General features: G+C 28.5%; 2 protein-coding genes across 2 annotated transcripts; one reads left to right on the forward strand and one right to left on the reverse strand.

Moving 5' to 3' along the window:
• The first annotated feature begins 1,370 nt into the window (after positions 1–1,370).
• Positions 1,371–3,380, forward strand: LOC145157284 (uncharacterized). Its single transcript, XM_079076346.1, has 3 exons — positions 1,371–1,970; positions 2,580–2,612; positions 2,670–3,380. The coding sequence occupies exons 1-3, from the start codon at positions 1,371–1,373 to the stop codon at positions 3,378–3,380; spliced, it is 1,344 nt and encodes a 447-aa protein (XP_078932472.1).
• Positions 3,381–3,677: 297 nt separating this feature from the next.
• On the reverse strand, positions 3,678–11,918 carry LOC145158958 (GDSL esterase/lipase EXL3-like). The gene is made up of 5 exons (XM_079077818.1): positions 11,585–11,918; positions 6,027–6,157; positions 5,269–5,502; positions 4,488–4,743; positions 3,678–3,975 (listed from the first exon to the last, which is right to left on the reverse strand). Exons 1-5 carry the CDS (start codon positions 11,871–11,873, stop codon positions 3,785–3,787), a joined length of 1,101 nt encoding a protein of 366 aa, XP_078933944.1. The 5' UTR covers positions 11,874–11,918; the 3' UTR covers positions 3,678–3,784.
• Between the last annotated feature and the right edge of the window lie 321 nt (positions 11,919–12,239).

Raw genomic sequence — 12,239 nt, forward strand, 5'->3', positions numbered from 1 at the left:
GGTAACAAGGGACGCGAATGCAAGACTTTTAGCTGTAGCTTGGATTTTTATGCTTATGTCTCTTTTGTGTAATTCGAAGAACGAATACAATATGTAAACAATGTAAGTTTGTTATCTCAATGTATGATGTTTGGATTGCTCTGTTTCATTTATATTCAATTGTTATGATACTGCACAATGAAGTCACCCACCTCCGGACGTTTCCGCCGTCTGGTCCGGGGGTGTGACAAAATCATATAGTAAAGACAATAGTAAAACAAATAGGAATACTAATCGTGGTCAGAACAGTAAACCAAATGGTTTTCGTCATGAAGTTGCTCTTTAATCCTTCTAATCTTTTCTCCATATCAGGTTAACAGTCTTCTGACCTCTTTCTAGACCCACAAAATGATGTTCTGCAGGATTATTGTCGACAGAGATGTATTGGATTGTAAGATATATCTTTAGGGTGAATTTTCACAGCTATTTATAGAATCGAGAAAAAACGTGTCACAAGTAAATCTTTCTGTCATATCCTCCAAGTTTGCAGGAGCGCGACACACTTAGTGAAGAGGCTCAATACCTTTTTGGGGTTTTCAGCATAACTTTTAGCTTCTTTCATTCCAACTCCATTTATCGGATGTTTTCCTTCCATTTAACCTCATCTAATATGGCCTTCGGCCCCCCACCTTTCAAGCTATTTAACTCTTGGATGCTTAAAGACGACTTTGAAACCATCGTTACACAGGCATGGTCTTCCTTTGACGGCTATGGACCCCCAGATGCATACTTCATTGCCAAACTCAATCACCTAAAGGAAGCTCTTAAACATCGGATTAAACATGAAAGTATCAAAGAAAAACAAGATTTGTTGGATACAAAAAATATGGTGACTAGGCTTGAAAAAGTTGATGAATCTCGTACCTTATCCAACACAGAACTTAAATATCGAGTTGATGGTTTGCATAAAATCCTTGAACTTGAGAAATTAAACATGCTTGATCTTAAACAGAAAGCAGAGATCAAATGGACCATCGACGGAGATTAAAATACCAGATTCTTTCACGGATTCATCAATAGCAAAAATCATAAAAGTATACTAAATGGGTTGTTAATTAACAACCAATGGTCCACTGATACGACTGAGATAAAAAAAGAAGTTTTTCAAATTTTCAAATCCAAATTCAGTGAACAATGGAGGGTCCGTCCAAAAATCATTAATTCTAAATTTCGATCCATCTCTATGATGGATGCAATCAGACTCGAAGCCCCTATTACTCTTGAAGAAGCCAAAGTGTAACATAGGCTTGTGGTGGTGAAAAGGCCCTTCGCCCAGACGGATTCACATTCCAATTCATAAAAACTTCTAGAACCTATTAAAGGATGATATTATGAAAGCTATTCGACACTTTGAAGACATTGGTAGACTTTCAAAGAGATGCAATTTGTCCTTCATTACACTAATCCCTAAAACTAAAGATTCTTCTACCCTACATGAATATCGCCCTATCAATCAGATAGGTTGCCTCTATAAAATAATCTCTAAGATCTCAGCCACGCGAATCAAAAAAGTAATTGGATGTATAATTGGAGAAGAGAAAACAACTTATGTACATGGACGTAGCATTCTTGACGGACCACTTATCATCAACGAGATTTGGTCATGGTCCAAAGTCGTAAAAAACAAAATCTTGCTTCTAAAAGTCGATTTCCACAAAGCATTTGATTCTGTTAATTGGGAATACCTATTCTCAGTGATGATACAAATGGGATTTGCTAATAAATGGATTTCTTGGATACATGGATGCTTGTCTTCCTCTAGAACCTCTGTGATCATCAACGGAGCACCTACTAAAGAGTTTAACATTCAAAAAGGAGTTCGTCAAGGAGATTCACTCTCTTCCTTTCTGTTCATAATCGACATGGAAGGACTCAATGTTGTGCTTCAATCGACAGTGGAAAAAGGCATTTTAATGGAGTTCAAATACCTGGTAAGGGACCTACACTATCTCATTTATTCTATGTCGATGATGCCCTGTTTGTTGGTGAATGGTCATGCTCTAATCTTCAAAATTTGGCAAGAATACTGAATTGTTTCCACATCTCATCGGGTCTTAAGCTAAACTTCCATAAATCAAAAGTCTATGGTCTTGGAGTTCAAAATAGTGAAGTTTTGAGCTGGGAAAATTTACTTGGATGTGAAGCTAGTTCACTCCCATTCACATACCTCGGAGTTCCTGTCGATGCCAATATGAACTTAATAAAAAACTGGAAACCTATTATAGATAAATTTCACTCCAACCTTTCCTTATGGAAGGCCAAATCACTATCATTTGCTGGACGACTCACCCTTATAAAATCAGTGTTAGGAAATCTCCCGAGTTACTTCTTATCACTTTTTGTTCCACCAAAAGGAGTAATTAAGAAGTTAGAGAAAATAAGAAGAAAATTCTTATTGGGTGGAAATGAAGATAAAAGTAAAATACACTGGATATCATGGGACAATATCATCAAATCCAAGAAAGAAGATGGACTTGGAGTTGGATCGATTAGAGCCTTAAACATTGGGCTAATTGTAAAATGGCTATGGTTAAAAATAGAAACCTCCTCACTATGGAACCAAGTCATCACAGGTATGCACAATCTTACTTCTAAACCTAAGAATTATTTTTGTTGCAAAAAGATTACAGGAACGTGGAAAGAACATTACTACCATAACAAAAGAGACGGAGAAAAACGGATATACCATCAGATACATTTTCAAGATATCAATAAAATCCAGAGAAGACACGCTATTTTGGCAAGACAAGTGGACTGGAGATCAAACATTGCAAAAAAATACCCAGAACTGTATGATCTTGAGCCAAAAAAAAGATACAAATGCTCAAAAGCTTTCGGATCACAACACGCCTTGGAGATGGAAATCTTGCCCCTTAATGGCAGGTTTATCACAACAAATATGCGATATACACAGTGACTTCACAAACACCGAACTCAGCACAGGAAAGGATCAATGGAGCTCTCGCCTTACTGTAGATGGAAATTACACAGTGGAATCACTTAGAAAAATAATCGACGTTTCGCCTCTCTCAAACACTGAAATGTCGGTTACTTGGTGTAAAGAAACCCCTCTAAAAGTCATATGTTTTAATTGGAGAGCTGCACAAGAATGCATTCCCACAGCATCAGCACTAATCAATCGAGGAGTTCACTTAACATCACCTTTCTGCACTTCATGTATTGGTGAATTTGAAGACTCCAATCATCTTCTGGTTCAATGCCCTTTCACTAAAGCTACTAGAGACAAAATTATTAACTGGTGTGGCACATCGTTACCTCCATCATCCAACACCAAGGAGTTAGTGAAATCCATTACCAAATGGGGCACATGTCCAAGATAAAGAATAAGGTTGATAAATATCAGTTATGCCATGTTTTGGGAATTATGGAAGTTTTGTAATGATAAGATATTTCGTAATACCTTTATCAATCCAACAAATGGATCTGGTTATATAAAATCGTTAGCATTCACATGGATGAAATATAGGAGTAAAAAAGTCATTTGTAATTGGGATGATTGGTTAGCATCTCCTTTTTCTTCTCTGTAATTGTTAAAACTTTTTTTTGTTTGTTCCTGTTTTGCCTCTGCTTTGCTTCTTGCTCAGTTTGGGTGCTTTATAAAATTTGGCCGTTTCCAAAAAAAAAATATGAAAATTGGTAAATCAAGAAGGAAGCATGTCCACTAAGTTTTACAATGCATGGAAAGTTTTATGATATGAATATTTATTAATACCTCCATATGAACTTAAAAGAAATCATTAACATATTTTCCTACCACTTGATTTATGAGGATGTTGTATCCTTTGTCGGTTGGATGATAACTATCCCAAAATAGGTATTTTGAAGGATCAACACATGTTGGGAGGAATCGATTGCATAAAATGGCAGCCTCTAAGTTTCCAGTGCCACAACAACCTTTATCCACAACTTCTAGTCCTGAAATATAAAATATAGAACTTTTGAGAAAGAACAATAATTATTTAAAAAAATATGAGAAGGTAAGTAATTAATATAAACATTTTGTTCACAGAATACCAATGAAGTAAAGTTATTTTGTGAGTAAAATGTTCTAATTGATTACCTTATGATAGTACATGTTTTAAAATAATGGTGTTTTTGAAATATCAAATAGTTTGTTATCCACTTATGACATTAACCTAATATTTTTTTATTCCAAACAAAAAGGTGTTATTTATGGAAATCCAAGAAACGTAAGTGTATTATGTGAGAGGCAAAATTAGGTACTCAACAGCCAGCTAAAAATCTCAAACAATGAAAACCAAAAATAAATAAACACCTACAACTGCCAATGCTAGTTTCATTTGTTTTATCCTAAATCCCAGATATATCATCCCATAATCATCTAAGTTATGACCTTAGGCACAACAAATAAAAAGTTAAATGTTAATGATATGGGTATGAACATTAAAATGAGAAATATAAAATACCATATTGACCAGGATGTTGCATAATATCAAGCAAGGGGTTGTATATGTCGATGTAGACAATCCTGGATTCCGGATGAGTTCTATTGAGATACTCAACTTCTGGTTGTAACTTGTTGTTGTATAATTGTGCTGCATTGTTTTGCTCTTCTGCACAAACTCTAAGTTCACCACCATTAAGTGTTCTTTGTGCTGGCAAGCACCCTAATGGAGGTGCACCAAAGACTGCAATTCTTCTAGATCCAAGGTTGTATATATCCTTCAATAGCTCAAATGTGTTAACAACAATAGTATATCGGAATATTACATTTAAATATAAAGCTATATAAGGATCCATATGGTCTGGTCGATTAGATAAGCGGGTTGACTAATCTATCTTACTTTTCAACTCAATATGTTATATAAATGAGTTTTATGTATATTGACTCGTTCACATTTAAAAATAAACACAAATACAACATAATTGCTAAAATAATGTTCAAAATATGTTTTTTATAAATGAGAAAATAGTAATAAATTTATTTTTTGATGGCTTTACAGGTTGGCATTGGTTAGAAATCAAGCCAGTTGATCCATTTAATTAAACAAATACAAAATTTCAACCAAATCCATTAATTTCGGATTTCTGTTAATGGGTTTGATAGATTTTCACCACCTCTAATCATTACGCATGGGACCTCGAAAATGCCATCTTTAGGTCATAATTTTAAATCTTACTAGATGATGAAAACACATGTTTGTCCATTTAGGACAAACTACAAAAAAAATAACTAAAATAAAATACCTGTATGAAGTTAGAAGCGGATGATACCATCAGATCCGTGTAAGAGGGTATATCATAATGCAATTTCCTTACACCGAGTGTGAAGTAAGTATTAGCAAGATCGTTGCTACTTGCAACCACTATGATCAAACTATTTGCCAATATAAATTGAGTTCTTTCTTCCCCCACAATACCTTTGAGCTTCTCAATATATCCTTTGAAATTGTTTAATTGATCTGCCAGAGACAAAACCCCCTGATACAAAATATATTTATACATTTCAATTGTGTCAATGAAAGCCATTGTATTTTTCCATTATTGTGGTTTAACAATTACATTTTAACTTCATCAACGATACTCATTCAAGTTCCCTTTCAAAAAATTTCAAGTTCACTTTCAATAAATTTCACCGAAGCTACTAAACTTCATAAAATTTTCAATTGTAACCACTTTAATTTCCTATAGTCTCACATCAAGTAAACGTGGTCAAGATATAAAAGTTATCAAAGATGGGTGACTTTCATTTCTCAAACCTAATTCTCGGTACACAACAATTTGTGTTTTAAAATTTTGTATTGTACAACTCAATCAAACATAAAATGTTGTGTGCGGATAAAAACTGTTATGTACAAATCACTTCCCTAAATAAAATGGTCAACCTACAAAAATAACAAAATTTACTAATTTTTATATATTTTCCCGGAATTAAGATCATTTATATGAACAAAAGATAATATTTTATATAAAAGCTAATGAAGTAAGTCTAATTTGCACATTACCACTAACTTGGGAGTTTCGGGATCATATCCTGAGCCACCGGAAGCAAAACTTACACCACTTAGAAGCTCTTTATCATTAAGAGATAGATCATCATATGCGGGTAAAATTTCTTTTACTCCTAGTTCTTCAGCTGAAAATTCAATGGAATATGCTAATTAATTTAATTTATTTAATAATAAAATGCAATATATATATATATATATATATATATATATATATATATATATATATATATATATATATATATATATATATATATATATATATATATATATATATATATATATATTCAGAATAATGTGGCTTGAAGGCTTTGGTGTTTGCAAATTAAATGGATGTTTTGATCTGGTATATGAGAGAAAGTAATTCATATATTTGAAGAAATGAACTTGTTAAATGAATTACTTTTTTCCTTGCTTATCAAGTCATTTTTTGGCCCAACATAGAAATGTCTATTTTCGTAGTCCCGAAAATGGTAATCAATATGTTGAAATCTTTTTGACATCGATTCTCTGTTGGAGTTGAATTAGGAAAAAATGTATTGTCATGTCTAGCTCATAGAAAAGTAGGTTTATAATCAGACATGTTCAATATTTTGTGCTCGTCATTGTAACTTACAGCTGGTATAGGGATTGGTCTTGCTGCAGTGTGTATAAAAAAGGTGAGAGATTTGTCATCTTACTAGCTTTTGAGTGAAATCATTGTTGTGAGAATGAAAAAAAAATAGTTCAAGTTATAGATAAGTATGTGGAAATACTATAATCTCTATGCTATTATGTGTATAAAAATAAACAAAAGAACTTCAAAGTTATATGTAGGATCAGAAAATAATCGTTAAAATTACAGTGATGATTTGTCCATTCTTTTAACTATGATGTTTATGTTTTTTATATTTTTGAAAATGAATATTTAATTAGAAGCAATTCGTCACAGTATATTCTTTGAAGTAAATTCATATCTATGCATACTTCCGTGTGTATGATTTATGCTAATGTCAAAAATCATAATAAGGTGAATTTCGATTTGATAAAAAAATCCCTAATATTTTGATGATATTGTTTTATAAATAAATGAAAAAAACTACATACATTATAACAGTGTAAAAAATATAGAGAAAATTACTAATCTAGCCTAATTCCATAATGACTTTTCTATTTTTAGCCATAATTTAACAATTAGCCCAAAACAACTATCAAGACCGTAGACCAAACTAAGAACATCATTCAAAAAAAAAAAAAAACAATTTTATATGTTCTTAGCTAACAGACCCTAAAACAATAGCCGGCCCAAAAAAAAGTAGCCCAAATACCCCATACCGTAGTCAACGTCCCGTTGACCGTATTCAACTTCACGTTGACCATAGGTTTCTTAATTACCTACGTTTTTGTGACTAATTTTGGCTAACTGTTATTTTTTTGGCTAAATGTATTGTAAATTTAATTAGCTAGTCACTATATAATTTTGTTTAATAAATATTCGAATATTGATGAGTTGATGAAATAAAATCAAGTATTATGGAATGATGGTGCAATTAAATTGGTTGGAAGTTGTAAATTAAAGCTTATTGATAGGAGAAGTCGTAACTTCTACACGTTAATGTATTTATTATATATACTTGTGATGAGGCTTTTCTCGTTCACTTTTGTTTATGAAGGCGACGTTTTAAATGAAACCCATAACCTAATTATAATAAAGTTTCAAGCACCATAAAAAAAGTGAAGATGCGATAAATTTCATGAGATGTGGGTCAGTTGTCCCCACAATAAAAAAAATACTTAAAAGTATATAATTTTTAAAATTTGATCTTTACAAAACCCCAACTATTATTTCTTTCTATTAAACATCTGATATATATATATATATATATATATATATATATATATATATATATATATATATATATATATATATATATATATATATATATATATATATATATATATATATATATAAAGATCTGATATAAAGTACTTTAATTTTTTTAAATCAATTATCTTAAATTATTTTTAACTTTCATTATTAATTATTATTTACCTTTATTATTTTGATTTAACTTTTGTTATTTTTAAGATGTTTTATTCAAATATATTTAATGTTTTTTTTATTTTTATTTTCATTGTTGTCACACTTTCATTCATTTTGTCATCAATTTATTTTGTGGTAATTTTAAATTAAAATTTTTATACATGAGTCATATTATGGATTTTTTTTCCATTTTATTAAATTTCACATATTTTAATAAATATAATAATAAATGAATATCAATTTAATTAATACAACTTTCTTTTTAATTTCTAAAATTTTAAATTGAAGCGAAATTATTTAATTTATCTATTATTTTAATTAAAAAGATTATGAACAGTTTATCAAATATTTTCTTACTTTCGTGAAATTTGTTATAATTTCACGTTATAATTTCAAAATTTCTAAATGTTATTGATATTCATATTTAATTTTTTTTAATAAACTCGTATATTACACGGGTCACACAACTATTTTTTCTATTGAAATGGAGCTATGATAAATACATAAATAACTCGAAAATAGAATTCAACACACCCACCGACATTACCTTTTAATATAGATATAATAGCTTTTATTAGGTTTTTATAGTAAATATTTTGTTTTATAACAATATTATGTGATTCTCTAAATTTAAAAACATTTTTTTCATATATTTAATAAATATTGGTGTATGAAAATATATTAAATATAAATCTTAGATATAATAAAAAAATTACAATTAAAAAAAATAAAAAATAAAAAAATAATCTAAACAATTTATTGAATAGATAAGAAAAAGATAAAAATAAAAGTCAAATCCTTTTAATATATAAAAATTGATTGGACTTTTTGAATAACCTCAATTACAAGTTAGAGTTAATAAAAGTGGCTAATAAGATGTATAACAATGAGTTATTAACAACTAGGTCATGGATTTATCACAAACACTAATCCGCAGTTACTTGCTAGTCCGTGGGTTCTTTTGGACCCTTGCTAGTTACTTGCTAGTCGGGCGTTTTTTTTTAAACAAATTGCCGTTTCGAAAAAAATACTAACCTACAGTTCTAAAAAGAAAAAAATAGCCTTAGTTGATTAGACTTTTTACGGAAAACAATGCAATAAAATCTTTAAAAAAAAAAGGTTTTTTAGCATGACCCTTGAATTCTTATTTCCTGGTTAACAAATTCTCTTGTTTTTGTTTAATCTTAAATTTGTTTTCCTATTTTAATCTCTAAACGTTATTTTTCTTCAAAAAAATTATCAATAAATACAGCTTTGAATTATAAAATAACCAATTTGTATGTAATTCCTTTGGTTGAACTATATTTTTAATAATTTAACCTATTAAAACTTTAAAAGGCAAAAGAATTCAACTTTAATCCCAAAAAAAATCTTTCAATTTTTATTTGCAAGAAACTCATGGTGATCACAAACTCTAAGTAATTAAATTAAAAAGAATCTAAGCCAAACAAAAAAAATAGAAAAAATAAATCACATATAAACTTGGTATTAATAAATTTACGTTGTGGCAAGTAGTTCTTTTATATATTTGGATAAAATCAAATTAAATAATTTAACGATTTAAATTAAACTGACTTGTTTTGAATATTAGGATTTTTTTATTCATTTGTGAAGTACCTAATTATTTTGGATGATAGATTGTTTTTGATTTATAAATAAAAAGTAATAGTCCAAACAATCCAAAAAAAAAAAATTATGTATTCATTTATATTATTTATTTTTATTATAAATTTTTATTTATTTATAAAATTACTAAATTATTTTCTAATAGATTAGTAAATTTCATCGAATATAATAACTTAATATATATAATTTGTATAAAAAAAATAATTAATCTATAAAATATTGAATTATAATATATATTCTTTTAACAGTTGTTTTCAAACTTTAATTCAAAACCGAATATTTTCGTTACTTTTTATTATAGATTTGACTAATATAAGAATATTCAATTTATCACTTTTTTTTAAAAATGATTTTATTTTTGAAAACTAAATTGTTAAAATCAATGCAACTGAATTATAATTTGGTTAGATAATATTGGACTTAAAAACCGAAATCAATTTGCTTCATTTGATTAGATAGGATGGGCTCGAACAGATCCATCAGACAATAACCCTTGGTGTTCGGGACGAAATATTTATATATATATATATATATATATATATATATATATATATATATATATATATATATAATCAATATCCAATTAGAAAAATTATGATCATAAAACCTAAAATAATTAATAGGTACTCCAAGTAACACAAACCACTATTAGTTGAACTAGAATGTGCAACATTTGATGGAATTTCTACTTATGTTAACAAAAATAATGTAGAATCAAAATTTGCGACATATCCTATTATAGCTTATACAACTCCAATATATAAAGTTTAATTCTGTATTTGTAGTTTATTATTCAAAAACTTAAAACTATTGTTGAATGCCAGTAAATAAGGAGAGTTTGTATGTATTTTTGAACAACCTATAAATGCAAGGACGGAAAAGTAAAAAGTTTTTTTTTTTTTTTTTTTTACTTTTCTACTTTGATTAATTATTATAAAAAGTACTTTAACGAAAAAGTAAAAAGAAAAATGCCCATCACCTATGTTAAAAGGAAAGGAAAATAATAAATTTGATATACTTGAGCAGTTCAAATTTGGAACAACAAAAAAATAAATAATTTGTTGTCAAACTAGTTTATAAGCTTATAAGCTATTTTTAGCTTATTATTAACTTATCAATATCATATTTTAAACTACCATAAATCGATTTATGATTTTACCAAACGATAAATTATAGTAAACTAGTTTATAAACATAATTTATTTTTGTCAGATAAGAACTTAAAAATTCCTGAAAATGAATAGTTTCAATTTTTGTACATTTGTTTATTATCCAGAAGAAAATAATCAAATATTTTAAAATTACTAGTTTTCATTCTAATAATCAAATATTAATATTGATATATGTTTTAAATAAAAAATATTTCACAATATTAATAGTTGAATAATCATAATTATTTATTTAGCTATGATATAACATACCTTTTTTGTATTAAAAATGTATCCGTATTGTTATTTAATTTTAGAGAGTAAAAAAAAATTAGTTTTGATATGTTTTTAAATAATAATAAAATGTTGAAATAAAACAAAATAATATGTTATTATCAACTATATATAAATTATCGATTCTCATGGGTCTTAACCTTTTTTCTTTTAAAAAAAAATATCTAAACTTTTATCTCAATTGATAAATGCATACGAGCTATTTTAAGTAAGTCATTAAAAATGAGAAATTAAATTGTTTCCTACTTTTTATGTCTACAAATGTTCCTACCCAATAAAATTATGACAAATGTCATCATTCAATATTTTTTTAACTAACTCATTAAGGCTATATTATAAATATATCAAATAAAATTAAATTGAATGGTGATTTGTCATAATTTTAGTGATTGAGAATAATTGTAGGAATAAAATGTAGGAGGTAATTTAATTTGTCATTAAAAATATAGAAAATGCAGACTTTACCGATCATATCTGCTGGTGTCTTATTATTCGTAAATCTTCCGGTTGGTTTTCCGCCGACAAAATCCTTTCCATAGGGAGAAAAATTTGCTTTAACCAAAGTGTTTAGATTATTGTTGGCTCCTTGATCCACAATCGAGTCCCCAAAGGCTATAACTGCTGGCACTACCACATTTTGTGGCAATGTCACCCTAGCTCCACCATGATCACCAAAAAAAGTAAGAGAGAAGAAGATAATGGTGAGCCATAATGAAGAGTATGGAAGTTTGATAAAAGTAACAGGCTGCATCATGTAGGGCAAATTGGCAAGTGCACGTGAAAGAAAGAATGTCTCTAAATGAAATGTAAATATGGAGTGTAACAAAGTGAGAGGTTATAAGCTATATATACATGATAAAAAGTTGTTTATAATAATTTAATGTTAATAAGTAACTGCAGTTGAGGAAATGCTTTACCTTACTCTGTTGCAACGGACACCTTGCATGTGTTTCGATGTTATATATTTATAAAATTTTAACCTTCTTAAGTAAAATAAAAATAGCCTTCTAGTAAAATGATAATAACGTTAATTATGATTTATATTAAGTTTATTTATAACTTATTTCTTGAAGTTTATCTCAATTAAAAAAAATGTTTACGGTTTTGTATTATAATATAT

The sequence above is a fragment of the Lactuca virosa genome, chromosome 2 (assembly GCF_052849685.1).
Source record: "Lactuca virosa cultivar CGN04683 chromosome 2, Lactuca_virosa_CGN04683_v6, whole genome shotgun sequence".
NCBI classification, from domain to species: Eukaryota; Viridiplantae; Streptophyta; class Magnoliopsida; order Asterales; family Asteraceae; genus Lactuca; species Lactuca virosa.

Bases quoted from the DNA above. Each gene is read 5' to 3' on its own strand.
- LOC145157284 (XM_079076346.1), top strand. From the start codon at position 1,371: ATGAAAGCTATTCGACACTTTGAAGACATTGGTAGACTTTCAAAGAGA. The intron at 1,971-2,579 runs GTAAGGGACCTA...GGTTAAAAATAG, and splicing joins TAATGGAGTTCAAATACCTG to AAACCTCCTCACTATGGAAC. The intron at 2,613-2,669 runs GTATGCACAATC...AAAAGATTACAG, and splicing joins ATGGAACCAAGTCATCACAG to GAACGTGGAAAGAACATTAC.
- LOC145158958 (XM_079077818.1), bottom strand. From the start codon at position 11,873: ATGATGCAGCCTGTTACTTTTATCAAACTTCCATACTCTTCATTATGG. The intron at 6,158-11,584 runs GTAAAGTCTGCA...TTGAATTTTCAG, and splicing joins GACACCAGCAGATATGATCG to CTGAAGAACTAGGAGTAAAA. The intron at 4,744-5,268 runs GTATTTTATTTT...GAGCTATTGAAG, and splicing joins CCGCTTCTAACTTCATACAG to GATATATACAACCTTGGATC.